The sequence below is a fragment of the Phyllopteryx taeniolatus genome, chromosome 13 (assembly GCF_024500385.1).
Source record: "Phyllopteryx taeniolatus isolate TA_2022b chromosome 13, UOR_Ptae_1.2, whole genome shotgun sequence".
Lineage (NCBI taxonomy): Eukaryota > Metazoa > Chordata > Actinopteri > Syngnathiformes > Syngnathidae > Phyllopteryx > Phyllopteryx taeniolatus.
In genome coordinates, this window is record NC_084514.1 from 4165665 (window position 1) to 4183301 (window position 17637).

The window sequence follows — 17637 nt, forward strand, 5'->3', positions numbered from 1 at the left end:
AGCGAAAAGTGTGCGCGAGGGTGCGCAAGTGGCCATGAGAAAAAGGTAAAAGGAGAGAAGGCAGGAGAGGGCAGCGACAATGTGTACACACAGTGTGTTTGCTTGGAGGCGTGACAGTCAAAAGAGGGAGCGGACACGGTGAGATCAAGAATCAACAGTCTAATCTAATCTCTTCTTCCTGGCCATAATCAAACTAATTTATGCACCATTCCAGAATTGGAGGACATTTGCTGTCCCCCCTCCCCCATCAAATCTCAAATAATCCATGGCCAAAATACTGAAACATGCACTTGTGCAAATTCTAGTTGACCTGAGACAAAATGTAAATGTTGCTGTAATAAAAATGATTCAAAAATATTTTTGAAAATACCAAAATAGCTCATGATCACCTTCTGAAATGGCATTTTCGCTTGTCCCTCCCTCTTGATGATCAACAATTTACATGCCCAATAAAACAGATAAAATAGGTATGATTGTATGATTTTGTTGATGTCTTCCTTGTAATTGTAAAAACATTGTGTTTTATCATGGACATATTTTACATAGTACCAATTATGCTTTTGAGTTGTTTATTTCAACATATACACAACCCTGTTACTGAAACCTTTTTTGCCATCTAGAGGAAGAGGAAAAAAAGTGAGCTATATGACTCAGCAGAAAAACGGTCTATTTTTCATTTTTTTCCAATGGTTTCAGCTGTAATGGAGTGTTGCACTCAAACCAATGCAACCCCGTTACTAATATTATCAGAAAAAAATACATGAATATTAGAGTTTTTATTTTTTTATATAGTTAACTATGTTCTTGACCAGTTAGCATAGCAGCTAACACTGCTACCGTGTACTTATGAGCCAAAACGCTCATAAATGTAACTATTTAATTGTAAAGGATTTATTTGGCAATAATTTAAGATGTTTTAACATTGAAATGTTTTTCAGGTGCTTGAGTATCTATAACAGGGTTGTGTGCCAAACAGCAAAATATATATGAAAAATAAATACTCGCATAAAAAGTGTAACATTGATTATTGAGCTGCATGAATCATATTATATGATGTTTTTTTAAACAAATTATAAAATAAATGCAAAAAATGTTTTAACAATTTTAGTGGCTAAATTGTCTTCCAATTCTTAAATACTACACTTTTACTGGTGTATGTAGACAGGAGACATAACCATACACAGTAAGGACTGGGAGGATGGGATGACCGTCACAGTATCTCTCACTGTGACCCATGCCTTCCGGACTATGCTTTTTGTCTTAATGCACTGCTGAGTGGTAAGAACCTTAATGGGGTTATTGTAAACCATGCAACACTGGGACTTACTTGGACTTATTATGGGTATTCTCAGTCTCTGGGTATGGACATATTCGTAGCTGGTCATCTTACATCAATCGTCTTGTCAGCCTCAAGGTAGTAATGCTCAAAATGTACACAGATTCCAAACTGCTGACCTTGGGACAATTTACTCGTATTTTGAAGTTGCCGATAATTTTATTTAAGGACATTTTCAGTCTAAGACCTTTGGGAATATAATAACGTAGTATTTCATTTTGTTTTTACAGCTACAGTATGCGTCTAAAAATGACAAAACAAAAATGACTTGCCTAATAACAAAACATGTGTCATCAGGAATGGGTGTAGAAATCATTTAATTAATCTTGTGGGAAATTAATTGTTGAGTATTTGCGTCTTTTGGCGAAATGGAGTGTACGATTTGACACTCTCGCAACTCGTTTTCCTGTCCAAAGAAGGACAAGTCATGACATCAGTGTGCAAACTTTAGCAGCATACATACTACAGCAATTCCTTCAGACAGTATTATTCTGTTCAATATGGAAGTGGCACAGAAACAGGGGTTGAGAAATTACAGAGAGACAGCTTCTCACATCCCAACTTAAAATGTGTTCCCAAAAGTGTGAGGCATGCATAAAGTAGTACTCATTTCCAACATGTTACTATGCACTTTTTGAACACCAAACCAACCCTATCAAAAGCAAAGACATACAGTAGGTACTGTATACCGTGTTCCCCTGCTATACTGCGGTTCATCGTTCACAACCCCACTAGATTGCAGATTTTTAATGGGTCTTTTTTTTTTTTACAGATTTTTACAGTATACAGCCAAGTCCAAATTCAGAGCTGCTCGCCTTCAGTGTCGTAGCACGTTGTTGCTGGGAAGACTGAGGTTTACTGGATGGGATGCATAATAATTACGAGCAAGAAGAGGAGGCATAGCAGGTCTCCTACGAAGCTAAAGTAATAGTTGTTGTTCCCACAGAGCAGAGAATATATGCCTATAAGTATTGTTGTATGTTCTGTTTGTATATGTTGCTGCTTGAGTGTTAAAGTAGCAATTTTTTTTAAGGTTTATAATAACCATAACATGTATGCTAATTTCTGTTCATCCATCTATTATGTTTTGCATTATATGCTAGTATTAAGCAAGCAGAATTGTATTCAGCTGTATTTATAAGGTTTGGTTGAACAATTTGGCACTGTTAAAATATACAGTGTTTAATTATGTTTTGTTTTATGTTCTCAGTTACATAAACTACACCTGGAGTGACAAATAAGCAAGACACTTTGCCTCTTATTTGTAGAACTGTGTGAGCAAGATTGAGAACAGGTGCTAAGGAATACTTCAAAAAGTCTGTTTCAATAAGTTTAAATTAATTTTAATACATTTAGAAAGTCAACTATATTGAGAAGATTTTTTTTTACATTTCCCCCTATTGTAGGTGGGTCTGGAAAGTAAAACGGAGGTTCCCTATAAGCCGAACATGCCATATCCCCATTCTATATTATATTACTAGTAACTAAAAGGACCTACCTGTAGCACGTGTTGTCTGAGCAGGGATCATGCACTCTTACAACAATGAAAACATGTTGAAAGTGAGAGCGAATGGCTTTTGGGGTGAAGGGGTGTGCACCAGGCTCCTGGAACACAATGGTCACGATGTCGTTCCCAATATGGCGCTTTCTCAGTAACTGGTCAGGCAAAGACACACGAGTACTTGTTAGAAAGGTGTGAGGAGATCAGAAATGCTACTGACAACCAAAATAAGACACACAACACAATGTTAGACTCGCCATATTTACCTGTTGCTTGTTATTAGGTGTGTAAGGTAGCAAAGTGGACACGTGGAACATGAGCTCGTAGTCCTTGTAGGATGTGTACAGGGAATGTGTGCCCGTGGAGTCCGCTGGAGGGGGTAAAAAAAAAAAGAAAAGAAAAAGTATTTCAGTTCAGAGCCATTGTAGCATTACTGCCATACAATTCTCCTGCTCACGCAGGCATTCTTTGTCAGTTTGAGTGCAAGAATGCAATTTCACTGCTCACCGCCTAATCTTTCGAGACAATAGTGAGGTATGGATGAGTATTAACTATTGAACCATTGTGTTGCCCTGTGAGGGGGGGTTAGCGTATTATAGATTTTATAATTTCAATTTCCTGTGTTATTTCCAGGAGCTAATGAATAATTTAGCGGTCAACTGTTACATTTTTGTGCTGTGATATTCAACAAAGAAATATGGTAGACTGTGTTTTGGATGAGACTGAATTGATTGGTGGGTGCGGGGGGGCAGTGGGGGGTCTTGTCATAATTGAATTAATAAAGAAATATCATTTTGGCTCTTTTAAATCTCAAATTCTGTGACAAACACACACAATTTTAATGTGATCCAAATAAATGTGTGACCTGCACACAAAAATGGACAGACAATCAATCTACAATACAAGCTTAAGAATTCAAAATGGCTGACTTCCTGTTGAATTTCGGGCATGTGTCCTTGGGACTTTGTGTGTCCTGTGACGATGGAGACCAAAGTTAAGGATGATCGGTGGCACTAATGTCTGGGGCTTATCAATTCCAACTTTCCAAGGGGCGCTACTGAGTCATGTTGGGGACCCGTAACATACATATTACATTTAAACCAGGATACAAACTTGGGGGGAAAAAAAGGTTTTTGGGCATGTTGAGGCCCCCCAAAAAGTGATTCATTTGTGGAAAGAATACAGTAATTCCCCACATACTATATTTGCAGTTCACATTTCATTGAATTCACATATTCATTTTTTTCCCCTGTGGAACCCAACCACATCAGTGAAAAGCAATCTGGACAATCTGTGAACAATGTGACAACATGTGTGTACAATGTGTGTACAATGAGGCTTTAGACTCTATAATGGTACAGGGGGCCAAAGCACACTTTAGATTGCAGGATGAACACTATAAGCATTTTTTTGAACAGACTAAAGCTACAAATAGTTTTATCATAATTGTGACTCAAAACAAGATACAATATTAGAACTTAAATCTAAAATAACTGATAAGTACTAAGATAGTAAGTCGTTTGCAGTCGTTACAATTATCACGTTTGTCTGTGATTTCATGCATCTTTAATGTGGTATTTTGTAGAGGCATGGTGTATTAGTTAAAGTGGTGTCGTTTCTACTCGTCTACATTTACATTAGTGCTACTTGTGGTGACGGTGAATCTGGCACCTTGAGTTAAAATTTGACACTGGTCTCTTGCACCATTATGGACATGCATATGTGTTTGTGTCAAATACAAAGTAATTGTCACTGGGAATAGCTAAGACCCCACATGTTAAGTCTTGTGTGCTTGCTATGTGGGCTAGTCCAGCACTAGTTATGAAACGGTCCCACAGGCCGGATGCAATTGCATGTCGGGCAGGACATGGCCCGCCAGTCGTTAGTTAGACACATATAGTTCACTTTAGAGAGTGTTTACTTTTGGTATCCAGCTGGGCTCGGTACTTGGTGAAGCCCTTGAGGCGAACCTTCTCTCCCAGCAGCTGCAGAAACTCCTCTAGGGCGGGGCCCGCCATCTCATTGTTGTACATCTCCTCCTCGGAGCTCTGGCCAGCCCGGGCAGTACATCACCCCCACCTTTACCTGGAAACTCAGCTGGGAATAAAAACACACACAGAAATTCCTTCAATACTGTAATCACAGCTACTTTCTGTGGTGTTCTTGTGCAACGCTTACTCCTTGCTCGTCCAGTTTCATCAGCTGCTCTGTGACTTTGGGGGTGTTGAGGCCCAGTCGAAGGCATTGCAGATCCAGCTCTGGAAGAATATACTCCAGGACATCTTTAATTGGCAGCCCTCGGGCAGTGCCGTGCTTGGAGGTGGAGAGCACCACATCCTCAAAGATAGAACCTCTGAGTGTTGTGAGCTGAATGCACAAAGACAGGGAGGGTGAAGAGATTAGAGTGGGGAGTGAAATAGCAGAATGAATGCACCCCAAGAATCTGTAGTGTTTTGTTTTTTTCCTGGGAGAAGGCGACGCCATGATAACAAAACTCCTCCCCCAAAATCTGAGAAATACACAAGTGACTTGAAACAGAAGACTACAATTTAAGAGGGAAAAAAAGGAAGAGGTGGGAGTCTAAATAATCTCAGTACACAGAGTCTGCATTGTGCTGGGCTCTCAATCGGAACTCAATCGCTTTCCTATCATACGCAGCTGGAATACTTTCGCTATTACAGGCTCAAAACAGCTGTGTTCACAATGGATCTGTGTTCACCATCTTTGGGAGGCAGGCTTGAAGTGGGCACTACAGTCTTTGTGTGTGTGTGTGTGGGGGGGTCGGGGGGAGGGGGGGGGGGTTGGAGTTGGGTTAATAACAAGCACCTTTCCTCAACAAACAAACAAGCCTCTGCCTGGTAACCTTTAGAAACTGTCTGAGAATGTATGTCCATTTAATGTTGGAGCAGAAAAGGGTTTTCCTGAATGCAGGAGCACTGTATTAAGTGGTTAGCACATCTGCCTCGCAGTTGTGAGGTTCTGGGTTAAAATCACGGTTCCGGCTTTCCCTTGTGGAGTTGACGTTTTCTTAACATGCTTGTGTGAGTTATCTCCGGGTACTCCCGCATTCCAAAACACATGCATGTTCAGTTCATTGAAGACTAAATTGTTAGTAGGGTGCACAATGAACTAGCTTGTGGATCGACATAAGAATATGTAGTTTTACGGCCCAAGAGGGCACGTTCAGGGACCGTCGTGCTTATGCTTTTTATTTGATTGTTTCATATTTACAGCCTAAAGTTGTTTTCAATATAAATATTTAATATAATTATTGACTTGACTACTGCATTAACATGGATTAGTGAGAGACTACGGTGGGTCCGGACTTCAGATTCCGGTTATGTTGCTGCCGTGAAAACGGAACTACGTCGTAAACTGACCCCTGTGTAAGTTACCCTCATTCTCCTCCAATGTTGTTGTTTCATGGCGACTGATGTATTTAATGCGCATGGTGTAAGGGGTCGAGCACAAACCTCAATGAATTAACTAATTAAGTATCCTACACTTTTGTCATTATAATGTCTGAACAGAAAATATCAATATGACTGACCTCGCTGGTTCTGAAGATGAGGCGGTAGTTATACTGCTGGCCGTGCTCCTTGTCCTCCTCCAACTTCTCTCTGCGCACGGTCACTGCAACTGGACCTAAAGCCTCATCCATCCCAAAGTAGTTCCAGTGTTCTGAGGCAGAGGAAGGATGGAAGGTGAAGGATTTGTGTGTTTTAAAGTTTGCCCGGCGTTCCATACACAGCTGAAAAATGCATCGGCAACTGTGGCTCTCCTTTTTTACATTCGAGGGCATTACAGTTAGTATACTGTAAAATCTCATCAAAAATGATCGTTATACAGTGTAACCCGACTGCGAATAGCAGATATCTGTGGATAATTGACGGCCATTATAATTACAACTTTTTTTTTTTAAACCTCCAAAGCTCTTGAATGAGCAGGAAAAAAACGGCGATAAGAGTTTTTGGGGTTGTCCCCCACCCCAAAAAAAAATAAAAAAATAAATATATAAATAATAACAATTTCAAATATTAAAAAAAATGTGAAAAAATATCCTCAAATAGGTGAATCCACGGGTGCTGAACCGCGAGTATCGGGGGGCCGCTGTAAACTGCCTATTTCTGTGACAGTGGGGATTTCCACAATAGTAGAAGTCGATAGGTTTAACACAAACATCTGCAGTGTCGCGGGCTGTGGTTTGAGAATCGCGATATAGTGGGGGAACAATGTATGCAACATTGGCTTTTTTTTTTTTTTTTTTTTTGGGCAATACACATTCATATAGTATAAATAATGGCTGAAATTAAACGCATTTACCCCTTAAGTAGAAGAACCTTCGGTAGTAGTAAGCACCAAGGTCCACGTGCTCGACGATGTACTGTTTGGCCTTTTCGCTGAGTGTGCTTGGGCCCTCCTTTGGTCCCTCCAGCACAGCCACTCCAGCATTGGTGCAGTGTGTGCTTACAGAGCTTTCATACACGTTTCCTTCTCCATTCAAGTTCCCAGAACTACCTACTACACCACCCACATGTCCGTAAAAGCTTGCCCCATTTGCTCCCAATCTGTGCCTCCCATTGCCATCTGTGCCTATCTCATTTCGGAAGCAGGGGCAACTGAGCAGCACCTCGTTGCTCTGTTCATCCCCTGAGTCCAGGCCAGGGCTTTCTCGGAAGTTGATGTCCTCCTGACTACCACTAGGAGAGCTGTATTGAAGGCTGTGGGTGGATGAAAGGGTGGAGGTGGCCGAGGCAATGGCGGCGGCAGAAGCCCCCGTGGTGGTGTTGTTCTTCCTTCTGCCCACGTTTTGCCGCAACTGAATGACTTCGTTGAGGTCAAACAACGTGCTCTGGACGTCGTAGTGGGCGAAACCTTTCTGACAGACCCACGGCTTTAGCGATGGCCCCATCTCCTCCATTCGACTGTCCTCTACATCCGACCCGGCTCTCGGCGAGTCAGAATCGCCCCGCACGTTACGAAGCTTACGAAATATAGACTCGCCCCCAGTCTCCGATTTAGTGCGTCTCTTTGGAGGCTTCTCCCTGTCCTTAGCTTTCGGAGGCTGGCCATCCGTGGCGTTCTCGGAGAGGTCAAGGATGGCCTGCTTGGGCCGAACATTCAGCATGTCCTCAAGTTGATCTGGAGCTGGGCTACGCTGGTCTACATTCCCTTGGTAGCCTTTAAGCATTTCAAAGAAGCTCTCACCAGAAGCCCCATGTTGGTCTATTGAAGATGTGCTGCCGTACTCCCGGTGAAGAGGGGAGCATTTGGCGCCCAGTGGTGGACCCCAGTCCTCTCCGCTGTCTCCACCAGCTTCCATCTCACTGATGGTCATGTCACTATTGCTGCGCTGACGGATTCGCCTCTGTTGTGGGTTTCGGCGTGGTGGACTTCTGTAGTCTCCGGGAACCAAATAGCGAGTGTCAGCGCAGTAGTTGTTAGCCTGGGCCTGTGTTCGATTTTTTAAAGTATTGTGGATATTCCGCAGCATTGATGAGTCCTGAGGGCTAATAATTGAACCTAATTTAATGTGATTTTTCAGAGGCACACTCATGATTTCAGACTCTGTGTTCGAGTGCCACAGAACCCGTGAAACATCCTTCCTCGGTGGCCAATCGGCCACACGTGCCCTTACGCCCATCTTTGGCACTCCTGTGCTCACAGTGCCATGGACAGTGTCCGTGCGGGTCGGCACGACGCCGCCATTGACCATGCGCATATGGCGAGGATAAAACTCATCGCTGGCAGGGACCGAGCCCCCGACGGTGCACTCCATTGATGGGCGCTTCAGGCTGGTCATGACGCGAGTGCCGAAGGCTAATGGCACTCAGCAGGTAGACATGGCTGCCTCTGTAATGGATTGCTGCTCCCCGACTTCATGAGCAGGTTGATTGTCAGCAGAAAAAAAAGGGGGAAGGGGCAAGCCCGCCACTTCCTCACTCAAGCCTGCATAGAATTTGCGGCTATGACAAAGCCTTCCATTAGCATGGTTTTACTCCAACCACTGGTCTGAAAAAAGACAAAAAGAATCATTAGGTACTTTCTCGTGTGTTTTCCCCATATAAATACAGTAATTCCCCGCTATTCATGGGAGATAGGTACGAGCCCTGCCTGTTAATCATCATGTTATATTGTTGCCAATATTAATAGTTTAAACAGTAAATACTGTATATTTAAAAAAACAACTATAATCCCAAAACAGTTTCATATCATATCAAAGTTGTTTTACAACATTAGCCTTAAATATAAATGGCTTACAGTTTTGATTATTTTAGATTGTGAAGAAATGCACCAGAAGTGCATGTGTACATGGACAATTAGCGAACACTCCCCACTTCCACTAACAACCCAGGCTAAACCTAGCTCCCCCCTTACATACAAGGCTTATCTCTCGGTCGAGATGTATAAATGCAACATATTTCCGTGACACCAATTCTTATTTAGCCATACGTCCACTGTGTTTAATCAATCAAAGATTACAATACACGCAAAAATTATATATGGTACTGTGCTATTTCCCATTGTTGCATTCAAACATGAAACAATTTAGACTTTTTTTTTTTTTTTTATTAACGCTTGCTTTGACTGTGATGCACATGGATCCCATAAACCAGACCACCATGCCTGCTTTTCCGCTGATGGATTTTTATGAGATGGTGAAAAGTCACTGACATGTTCAATTTGAGATAAGGGTGTGCGGGCTTTCAAAGCAATTATAGCAGAAACATCTGAGGCAAAACATGAAAGCCCAGCAAGCTTTCCGAAATGGCACTGTCTTAGTCTCATGAAGGTTAGAGTTAGGTTAGAACTGATTTTGCGTTGATCAGGTAGGGTTTGTCACTTGTGAAGTTTAAAGAACCAATGTAAAAAAATGATACAGGCATTATATAGGCAATATAACACACAGGCCTTTGTTTTTGCACTTCGTCAGCAAAGACCATGTTAATGTTTAATTTCATCTCTCCAGGAGGTCATGTTTTGTTAGCAGCAAAACCTACTGAATAACTCAAAGAAAAATAATTTGGATTGGATGGATGAATGGATGACTCAGAATCAGGATTTTCCCCCCAGTTTTGTTGTTACATTACTGCATCTTTTTTAACATTTTCCTTCATTTCGCAACCAAAAACATTAAACCTAATGATTAAAAAGGTGGACTATAAGGTACTGATTAAAATATTAGCCTCTTTTACAATCCCGCAAAATTGCTGCATCAGAGCATTAAAAGAAGAGCTTCTATTAATCCGCCTTTTACTCAGAATCCACGTGTTTACACATATTTACACACGCGATTAAATGTGTAACGACGTCAGTGGCAGTAACGTTGTCCTGTAAAGCCCTGTCAGTAGTATTTATACAGAACAGTGACAGTGTGTGGGCGAAAAAAATGACATATTTTACAGGCTGTGAAAAAGGTCTAATGCATTTTGTTCATTGAGAACAAGCATGTTCATTGTCGATACCACACAAGAGTAAACAGAACTGGCCCCAATTTCACTAATGATAATTAGCACTGTGATCCAGTTCTGTTTAGGTCTGAGCACAAAAACATTAGATTATTTAAAATAATCATGGTTTCAGTCATAGAAGAATTGCTATTTAAACCTTTACTGTACTGGCTAGGTCATTGCCAATGGACCTTCTGATATATGTTGATGTAGTACAGTATTAGACATTGCACATGACAAGAAAGAAAATGAGAAAAATCTACTGGGCACATCTATGAACTGATGGCAAACCTCTTCTTAACCTTTGCCAGTCACCATCTCTTTAGCATCCACGGGCAGTCAATTGTAATGCAGAACTGAATTTTTCTGTATCAAATACTGCAAGCTGCACATCAGGCCCTTTGAAAGTCAGCTGAGAAGATGATCCTATGCCTGATAAATCGAGCCAATTTGGCAGTTAGACAGTGGGGGAAATGAGGGTTCGTCTGACTGACTGACTGAGGCTGTGATCCTATTAGCCTCTCGCACTCAGCGTTCAGTGTGACGGGGCTACAACAGCGACACATTCAAACGGCATCAACAACATCAAAGCTAACTTTAATTTAAACTAGTATGCAGGCACGGTCATTTCTAGGGGGTCCAGTTTCTCTTTAGGTGTTCATAATTATGTGGTCATTACAGTACTAAGGAACCACAGGAAGAAATCACAAAACAGCGATAATGCATATATTGGGGAAGAAAAATGTTAATATCCACATAACTGCATACAATAGTCAATATTTGATACCACCTTCAATACTCCATATTGTACTTAAATCTATATTAGTCCATATTGGACACTGCATTCATGATACAAGGGAAGGGCATTAGCCCAAATGTGGAGAATGAAATAATCAATCTTTTTTTTTTGTTTTTAAATAAATGGGAGGGATGTATGATCATTAAATGTTCTGAACTCCCTTTTCCATGGTAGTTTTGTACTAATCAGAATAGTGAAGCCAGGAGGAGTTTTGCCATAGTGGAGGTCCACGTTGATGTAGCTAAAGTTCTTCTTTAGATGGCAAACTAGTTGAGAGCGAATTAACAATGCCTCTGCTGGTGGCAGTCAAGTACTGTGGTGCACTCAATTTTGCCTCAATCAAAAATTAATCCCACACAATTGATATGATTCTGTGCCATCAATTAATCGATATTTATGCCCATCTCTAGTATTAACCATAATAACACACTTGATTCATGCGATACTACTGCCTCTCATACTTACTACTGCATATAAGCATACAATACAGATGATACTCCATAGGATGCTTGTTTGTTGGAAAAACACAACACGCATAAATGCATATCCCTGAAAACAGTCCTTATCTCCTTCCTCACAGAGACATATGGACAATGGAGCCTGTCAGATTAAAAGGCATACGTTGACTAGGAGTGTGTGTGTGTATACACAGTATTTGTCAGAGGCAGGCAATTAAAGAGCACTTCTGTGTAACCACCAAAATAACAAGCAATCCCATTTTTACCCATCCTGTCGTCCTTAATCCACCCATTCTCCGCTGCCTTTTCACAGGTCTGAAGGTCAGACGTCTAAATGTGCTGACTAGATGAGTTTAACTAGCTGTGACCTCCCCTTAGGTCAGTTTTAAAGTACCTGCCGTATTCAAAGGGCTGGCTGTAGAGACGTACATACAAGTAGGAGTGCCCTCGAGGACCGACAGAATAATAACAGCCACACGACGGACCAACCTGTGAGTGACTCACAAAAAAAGAGAAACTCTCAGGGCCTTGTGACAAAACGTACAATGTGGCGTCAGTAGTAGGAGACAGACACAAGGCAATCAGCAGGAAGCATGAGTAGTGTGATGAGTAAGAAACAGACTTGCTTTATGAGTTACTCAACCCAAAGAACAAGAGCTGACTCGTCCTTAATACGCTTATTCCCAAACAAGGGGGGAATCCCAGTAACGGGGGTCTCTCAGAAAGTCCTTGTTCCTCTGCAAATTGCTGGAGAAGTGACGCTCCCTGTCTGAAGTATGCAAACCAAATGGATGTTTTCAAAGCTGTGACAAAGAAGGGGAAAGATTGTCGTACAAGCTGGTAATTACCGCATGGATGAATAGGGCTGAGGGGCTGTTTGGCTGACACCACCGCTTTTCAAAAAGGTTCCCTTCCATACAGCTCATGGACTCACCATGTTCCGTAATCGTACCCTGCTCTGAGGGCTCGATGGGCCTGATGGGCAGCAGGCACAAAGACCTCTCTGTCCTTGCTTGGCCAAGAGTGAGGCCTCATTCCAAAACAGTGAAGTCTTTGAAAATTGCCTGGCACGGGTACTTCGCTACGGTTGTTTACATGAGCGCTGCCAGGAAAACCAGATGAATTAGATGCAAGAGGAGTTGGAGAGATAGGGATTAGGCTGACAAAAAAGAATCGAGGAGGGATTTTGTTTGGAATGAGCATAAACGGATGAAACATCCGTCCTTGACAAATGTGTGGCATTCAATAGGGAGGGGAAGAAGCTGTCACGCATGTCTGATTGAGTGTCTTATGACGATCATTAAATAAATTGTGCAATCCAATCAGACAATGTTGAATCAACACAAACTTTTGAGGAAATGACATACAAAACATTCTGGGAAAGCTTGCATGAAAGGTGACGAGAGCAACTTTTAGTAAGGAAGACCTTTTCGAGAGCCATAATCAACCAAATTAACCAATATGAAAGCCCAACCGTTAAAAATTTTGAGAAATGCACCACTTTTTGCACAGCCAAATGATTGTTGGCAGTCCATCTAAGTCTGATCTCAGTTATACTAAAATGAAAAACAAATTACAAACATTTCTAAAGAAAAACTTGCAATGTTGTTTACTGGCTGTGGCATTTTTAAGACATCCATCCATCCATCCAGTGGTTGAGGCTGACGCTCGAACCAGTCGGCCACCGAGCCGCCATTTTTAAGACATACAAAAGAAAAATTGTATGAAGTTACTACTTTTTAAGGATCACCCTGACAAAAATACAGTTGATACGGTTTTATTGGGTGGACAGACGGCTTCAGAAATGCAGGATTCAGCAGTAGACTAAATCATACCTGCTTTTCCCTCTTGTGTGCACAATCTGGCACAGAACCGGGCCCAAACTAGTCTGATTGAGAAAGTCTGAGGACCTGGCAACTTCAGAGAAAAACAGACATCAGTCCTTGCTGGCTGACAAATGAGAATGCTAGCAGTGTCCAGTCACATTCTGGAATGCCACCAATTTGAGAGAGGAACTGATGAGTCTCTGTGTGAACGAGAGGGAAAAGAAGCAGGGCATGTTCGGACAAATTCTTAGAGAAATGCGCAACACTGGCTGTTCAACTTTTAAGCTTCTGACTCCGCCACGACATCATGACTTTAGCCCTAGCAGCCAAATTACACAGGAAGCGCTGACTGACGAGGGCCCCGCTTCAGACAAAGCGGGCACGCCACGACGAGATGAGCGTCGTGCTGACAAATTGTTCAACTGACCACAAATGAGCGCAAACATCAAATGGCGTCGAAGCGCTTGAGAAACCGGTGACAGCGTATCGTCATTCATCATCACCATTGTTGTTTGATGTGCTGCTCTGGCTCGACTCAGGGGCCCTCGCTATCACTGCAGCACAGCTCTGAGAGTAATGGGCAGAGCGCGACACTGGCAAAGTGCATTTCACTCACAGACCCCACAACGAGACAGTTGTGGAGTAGCCACTGTACTGTATATAGACCTTGTTTTTATCTCTAGCACAGTCGTCCTTAATCTTTCCTCTCGTCTTATCCATAAAATACATTGACAGGGTTAAACTTTTTTTGTGTGGGAGAGACGGCGGAATGAAACCTTTAAACAGCAAAATAACATATGGGGTTGCCATTTCCAAAATGTAAACAATGTCATTACCTGGGCAGTCCAGGAGGTTTGACAATAAATGTCCAACTCACAGAAAGGCAGTTGCTTAGAGAGGAAAAAAAAAAAAAAGAAAAAAAAAAGTGAATTACACTGCTTAGCTGCTCTGCTTGTCATAAACGGGACGCGAATGCCACTTTTCCACTGCACAGGCTTCCCTTGGGGTTGCAGTTCTCCTCTTCAAAGTAATATTGTGGGACACTGTGAAAACCATGCCGCATTGAACGCATTAGTCAGACAGAGACATGCTAACAAACAAAAATAATGGAGGTGCTGTTCTCATTTTATTTGAGAAGAGACTCAAAGTATCAAGAAAACGGACCTCTGCAGAGAAGTGGAGACTGAGGGGTATATTACTCCAGCGTCCGAAGCCAAGGCAGGAACAGGGTAAGCTAACATTAGCATGCGTGTTTATTTTAACATCATTTCAAGCTGTCCTCAATGTTGCATCAACTGTTCGGAATCAGATCGTTGTCAAAAAAAAAAATCAATAAATGTACCGGCATTACCAGATAACTAGCAACCCTTTACTGTTCAGTGACTGTTTTTTTTTGTCAATGTCTTTATGTCTCCAAAGTGTTCTCTGTCAATTGACTGTCTGTTGTGGTACTCGAGCAGCTCCAACTTCCAGAGACAAATTCCTTGTGTGTTTTTTGGACATACTTGGCAAATATTTGCTTAAAACAATAAAGTTGATCAGTTTGAACATTAAATATATTGTCTTTGTAGTGTATTCAATTAAATATAGTTTGAACATGATTTGCAAATCATTGTATTTTGTTTTTGTAGCCTGGGATGGGATTGCCAGGGTCCCCGCCTTCGGCCACCGCCCAGCTCGCACTGCACCCGACCCCGATGGCCCCCTCCCACAGGTGGTTTATTTATGTTTAACACAACGTCCCAACTTCATTGGAATTGGGGTTGTACTTGGCAAATGAGAGATCAGCAGTTACTTATATGGTATCTGCTCACTCTTGGAACCCTTGCTCACAAGGTATAGAAATAGTACCTGGGGGTATCTGCTGTTGCCAATGAAAATGCATCAAAGAATGAGTAGAATTGCACTGAGTTTAAGTATTGTGCAGTGGAGAAGGACCTGTAAGGCATGCAGCAATTATACAATGACATCACCTGAAAGCGCTTCCAAAGCATCGAATCAGATTGCTCGGATGCCGTCCCTGTTCTGCTCCTAGGCCCTAGGGGGTGATTTGCATGGTCTCAGCATATGATGATACGCTTGTGACGTATCATCAGTGTTAAAGCCTTCACTTTTTTCTCAAGTGGTTCAACTCGACGGAAGCATCTTTTAACATTTGCATTTCATTTCTGGGGGAAATTTAATTTCTAGTTTACAAGATGTAAATGTATTATTAGATACAATATCACTTAAAACGAGAAGGGTCCACCCAATGATATTGGCTAAAAACAAAAGGGCGGCAACAGTACTACCTTAATGCTTCCAGTGTAGCAACTGGAGCGTGTTTTTGTGCAGCTGTTAACATTTCTACCACAGTTGTTTTTGTTTAGTGGCTGCTTGTATTTTTTCATGTCTAACAGGGGCTTGTCGTCTAACTAATGCAGTCAGCGGCTTGGAGGCGGACAGCGAGTGCAGGGAGAGGGGAAGTGCAGCCTGAAGCAGACATCCAGTTTTTCTCTCCCCGCAACCTCGGCTCGCAACCGCTGAAGCTCGGCAGCCAGGTCACCTCATTAGAATTTTTTGCATTCTTCTCCAGGGAGCACTGCACTCCTTTTTCCACCCCTGAGTGCTCTTCATTATGCACAACCTCTAATCCCTGCCAAGATTTAATCTGATCAATAAAAACAAGTCAGGTAAAACTCCACATCAGATATAAAAGGTACTACTCCAACTTGGGCTTGTTTCCAAAAGATTAGTGGAATAATTGGCCATTAAATTAGAGAATCACTGTACGTAATGTTGTACATGCACACAAATCAATTAAACATAATCCGATTATAGCCTGTTGACTTTTATTCACATTTTTGTTTTAGCGCACCCTCAGATGATGCCCCCTTTTCCTCTGAACAATACACAATAGCCTCAATACAGCTATATTTGCTATTGCCATTTTTCCACTGTCAAAAATAGGCACTACTGGGTCCTAGTACCGGGTTAGCCGGGATTTAAAGTGTGCCAAGCTGATGCCATACAGGTGACATAAACCATTGCTGGTCACTTATTGGTTTATTGTGACTTTTGAAGACACATGGCGAGAAATGACATATATATATATATATATATATATATATATATATATACACATGTTGACATTATCTTACACAGCTTGTTGCTGTGCCTTAGCACTGGATGCTACAGTAAATCCCACCAAAACACTTTTTTTGTGGAACATATCTACTTGTCTAATGCATAAATCCCTGCTTTATCGCGGAAATCTGTAATGCCCTACCATATGAGAAAGGTGGAATATCCCTGACTTTTTGTGATTAATGTATAGTTAGATAGTGAGTATACAACAACAAGAAGAAAGAATAAATATTCTCTGCATTCAGACAGGCGGTATGGTGGTAGACCGTTTAGAGCGTCTGCCTCACAGTTCTGAGGACCGGGGTTCAATCCCCGGCCCCGCCTGTGTGGAGTTTGCATGTTCTCCCTGTGCCTCCGTAGGTTTTCTCCGGGCACTCCGGTTTCCTCCCACATCCCAAAAACATGCGTGGTAGGTTAATTGGCAACTCTAAATTGCCCGCAGGTGTGAATGTTGGTTGTTTGTTTATAGGTGTGCCCTGCGATTGGCTGGCAACCAGTTCAGGGTGTACCCCGCCTCCTGCCCGATGATAGCTGGGATAGGCTGCAGCACACCCGCGACCCTAGTGAGGAGAAGCGGCTCAGAAAATGGATGGATGGATGCATTCAGACAACAAATAAACTAACAGTGTAGTCTATGCGTTTCTACATTTTCCAACTTTCCAACAAACGCAAAGTAAGCAGAGAATGCGGCAAAAGCTCAGCAATGAATCTTCTGGCTCGGTATGCAAGTGGGGACGTCAGCAGGGGTTCACATTTTTCAACAATAGACTGTTCTCAGTCTTTTTTATTAGTGCTCTCTCTCTGCCATTGCAGCATCCGCTGTTTGGAACATTAGTTGGCAAGTAAATGCGCAATGCAATTTAGAATTGTTTAAAAAAATAAATCTACAGTAAAAGATGTAAGGTGCATTATCCATCTGGGCCTGACGTGTGAAAACCACTATGCTATACTCTGACTTTTGGTTCTTTAAAAGCAGGTTCATTTGTCAGAAAGACAAAGGATTTATGTGTGTGAATGGCAACAGACTAATAGAGCATCATTAAGTTAAAAGCACTGAAACCACAAGTGGTGTCACTTTGCCAAAAACTGATGACAAAGCTCAGTTTCACCCTGTCAACCAGCACTGTAACAACACTCCAA

General features: G+C 42.0%; 1 protein-coding gene and 1 long non-coding RNA gene across 2 annotated transcripts in view; one reads left to right on the top strand and one right to left on the bottom strand.

The window, feature by feature from the left end:
- Window positions 1-17637, bottom strand: part of LOC133487735 (signal-induced proliferation-associated 1-like protein 1) — a 55451-nt gene that overhangs the window by 20522 nt on the left and 17292 nt on the right. Inside the window, 7 exon segments of the mRNA XM_061794788.1 lie at window positions 2835-2992; window positions 3104-3207; window positions 4759-4897; window positions 4899-4934; window positions 5016-5204; window positions 6388-6518; window positions 7161-8849. Of these exon segments, the coding sequence (XP_061650772.1) occupies window positions 2835-2992; window positions 3104-3207; window positions 4759-4897; window positions 4899-4934; window positions 5016-5204; window positions 6388-6518; window positions 7161-8640 (2237 nt within the window). The 5' untranslated portion in view covers window positions 8641-8849.
- On the top strand, window positions 12134-16303 carry LOC133487736 (uncharacterized). The gene is made up of 3 exons (XR_009791435.1): window positions 12134-14600; window positions 15003-15085; window positions 15771-16303. It is a non-coding gene; the product is annotated as an uncharacterized LOC133487736 (long non-coding RNA).